General features: G+C 60.1%; 1 protein-coding gene and 1 long non-coding RNA gene across 2 annotated transcripts in view; both read right to left on the bottom strand.

Annotated features, from left to right (window-relative positions):
* Nucleotides 1-1,301: 1,301 nt before the first annotated feature.
* Nucleotides 1,302-2,400, bottom strand: LOC103609913. The gene is made up of 3 exons (XR_552174.1): nucleotides 2,375-2,400; nucleotides 2,048-2,073; nucleotides 1,302-1,416 (listed from the first exon to the last, which is right to left on the bottom strand). It is a non-coding gene; the product is annotated as an uncharacterized LOC103609913 (long non-coding RNA).
* LOC103609917 (epididymal-specific lipocalin-5-like) overlaps nucleotides 2,398-2,958 on the bottom strand; it is a 2,945-nt gene continuing 2,384 nt past the window's right edge. Inside the window, exons 4-5 of the mRNA XM_008594177.1 lie at nucleotides 2,781-2,885; nucleotides 2,398-2,609 (exon numbers count right to left, since the gene is read on the bottom strand). Of these exons, the coding sequence (XP_008592399.1) occupies nucleotides 2,398-2,609; nucleotides 2,781-2,885 (317 nt within the window). The remainder of the gene's footprint in view (nucleotides 2,610-2,780; nucleotides 2,886-2,958) is intronic.

Raw genomic sequence — 2,958 nt, 5'->3', positions numbered from 1 at the left:
GAGAACGAGACACCAGCACACACTGCCCATGGGAAGACACAGCGAGGAGGCTTCCACCTACACACCAGGAAGAGAGCCCTCACCAGAAACTGAATTTTCCAGCACCTTCAGCATCTAGAATTGTGAGAAAATAAATTTTTGTTGTTTGAGCCACCCGGTTAGTGACCCTTTGTTATGGCAGTGGAGCAGACTAAGACAGCATTCTAAAGGAAAGCCAATTACAGGCTGAGCTCCTTAACATGTCGCAGGCTTTGGCTGGACGCATCCGTGAACGATTGAGTTGTCCCCACACAGCCCAAACATGTCACAATGTAGCCTCTCACCATCTTTCCTGTGGCTCTTTTGGGGCTTGGTTCAGGATTTAAGCAAGTGGAGTGTGGTCTCTACTCCTAGCAGGGCTCTTCTGGAGTCCCAGTGGAAGCCTGAGGGTCAGGGAAGTCTCCCCATGCTGGCTGGGCTGGTCCCCACAATCAGATAGTGACAGTGCAGGTGATGGGGTGAGAAAGCCCAGGATGGGGATCCAGACACTGAGGACGGCTGGGCGTAGGGTCAGGGTGTATGGGAAGGGGACAGATAGAGGGCTGGAGAGCAGCCACATCCAGGAAGGCTTTGGACATAATGGCTGTCAGATTTGAGCTCTGGGCAATAGGGAGCCATGGGAGAATATAGGCAGGAGTGGGGTATGGTTGCCTTTTCTTTGAGAGACGTGCGGAGACCACAGCTTCTTCTTGTTTCTGCTCACAGGGGCCTGACCAGGAGAGTCTCGGGCCTTCAAGAGACAAATGGACATTGTGGCAGAGAGAGGATGATGCTGTGGGGTCCACGCACCCGGGACAGCCTGGACAGCCAGAGTCTGAACAGGGCGGGGCTGGGCAGGACCCTTGGAGGGGCGGGACTGCAGGGCCACTGTCCCGCATGTGAGCCACGTCCTCTGTAAAGGAGTAATGAAAAATGCACTGCTTGCTCCCCTGCCACCTCACCTGTCACCTCGACTCCACCCCCCAGAAAAAGCCTGCAGAGAAGGAGAGGGTTCTTCAGGAAAGTGCAACCCACATGCCTCCACCAGAGCCCCCTTGTCAGGCTTGGCTGCAGGCAGCCGGTCAAGCTCAGACACCTGAGTGAACGTAGACGCCCAGACCATGTGGAATGACCTCTCTCTTCTGTGACTGGGGAGGGCTCCACCAAGCAGTAACTGGGGACTTGGATTCAATGCCAATGTCCCCCAGTCTCACCTTTGTGAGCCCCCATCACCCCCGCCTGTCATCCCTGGGTGCTGTCCACTCAGGAAAGATACACAGGCAGAGGGTTTATCAAAGTTTATTTGGAGCAGGTGTAGGCGACCCCTCGGGAGAGACCAGAGCAGGCAGGGGGCTCGGGCACCACGGCCTGTGGGGAGGAGCTCCTCTAAATCAGCTCCTGCCACATAGAAGGGCAGAGGCTCAGGGCCCTGGGTGGCCTGCGGAGGATCCGGGGGGCAGTGGTCAGGGCCCCATGCAGCCTGGATTTGGGCAAAGCACCCAGTACTGTGAGCCTCAGTTTTTCTATCTGTAAAGTGGGGTAACAGTCCCAACCTCTAGGGGCTGGGCTGAGACAAAGTGAGGTCATGCAGGTGAGGGGTTAGCACCGTGCCAGACACAGGGAGTCCCAGATGGTACCCACAGGGCCTGCGCCCCCCACCCAGACCCCAGGCAGGACCTGAAAGAGCAGAGCCAGCTGGCAGCCTGTACCCCCTGCTGGATGGGAAAGATGGGGACAAGAGGCCACCGTCCCCTCCCCCAACAGCTCTGTCTTCCATGTCCCCAGACTCCTAGGTCCCTGCCTGGCTGCCTGGATCACCACCCTGGAGGCTCCAGCGCTTTCTAAACCACAAAACTGGTGCCTCTCCAGAGTCATCCATCAGTTTTGTTGGGTCCTGCTCAGAAGAGCAGGTGCAGGGCCCCCTCCCGCCTGGGGCCCGGATCTAGAGCTAGCTGGGGCTGCAGTTAGGGCCAGCGACTGAGCCCAGGGGCCCAGGGGCTTCGGGACAGACCGAGGGGTACAGGCTCACCTCCTTCAGGAGCTTGGCACACCTCCCTGTGGGACAGGCAGAGTGAGGTGCCAGTGGGCTGTCATCGGACACCCCCAGGGCCCCCAGCCCAGCTGCTGTGGCCAGAGAAGGAACTGGCCCAGAGAGGACATTGGATCCACTGGACTCTGGGCAGCCCCTCCCAGCAGGGCCTGTGTTCTGGGAGCAGCTGGACCTGCTGCCACGGACCCCAGACGCCGCTGGGCCTAGCTCTTTTCCAGGGTGATGAAAGGGACAGGATGGACAGAACCGCCTCCCCAACAGGTGCCCGGTGCAGCCCCAGACTCAGGAATAGGGGTCGCGACTCACCGGTTGCAACAACTTCACGCAAGTCACTGTGGATGGAAGCAAAGTGGTGAGACTCGGGGCGGGGGCCGGGCGGGGCCGGGTCTGCCCTGTCTCCACCTCCGGGAGGCCCTGACCCGGGGCGGGGGCCACTCACGGTCGTGCTGAAGCAGGTGCACGTCTGCTTTGGTGAAACCGCGCTCCCGGGCCATGTCCTTGAACTTCTTCAGGGCTTCCTCGTTGTGATCCAGGCTCCGGCCTGTGGGCGAACGTGGGGGTAGCTGGGGGAGCAGGGGTCCCACAGGGTAGAGGCAGGAGACGGCCCCCTCCCTGCCACATCCCCCTGGGCTCTCCTGTCCCCGTCTTAGAGCTGGAGGTCCCCACAGCACAGAGGGAGCAGCATCACGCCCCCGGTGCGGCGTGGGCTTACTGTACAGCTTCAGGACCCTGTGCGCCTCCCCGTCCTTGTGGAACGAGATGTCCATGATAGTGTGGGTCTGGTAGTCCGTGGCCACAACGAGAACCTCTTTGTTTCCTGTCAGACGAGCCAAACTGACTCAGCTCCAGAGCACCCTCCCCCTGGCACCTGCACGCACACACACGCACAC

This window comes from Galeopterus variegatus, unplaced genomic scaffold (genome assembly GCF_000696425.1).
Source record: "Galeopterus variegatus unplaced genomic scaffold, G_variegatus-3.0.2 Scaffold10294, whole genome shotgun sequence".
In the NCBI taxonomy this organism is placed as follows: domain Eukaryota; kingdom Metazoa; phylum Chordata; class Mammalia; order Dermoptera; family Cynocephalidae; genus Galeopterus; species Galeopterus variegatus.
The sequence above is the reverse complement of the archived record's forward strand: the minus strand, read 5'-3'. Positions and strand labels throughout refer to the sequence as shown.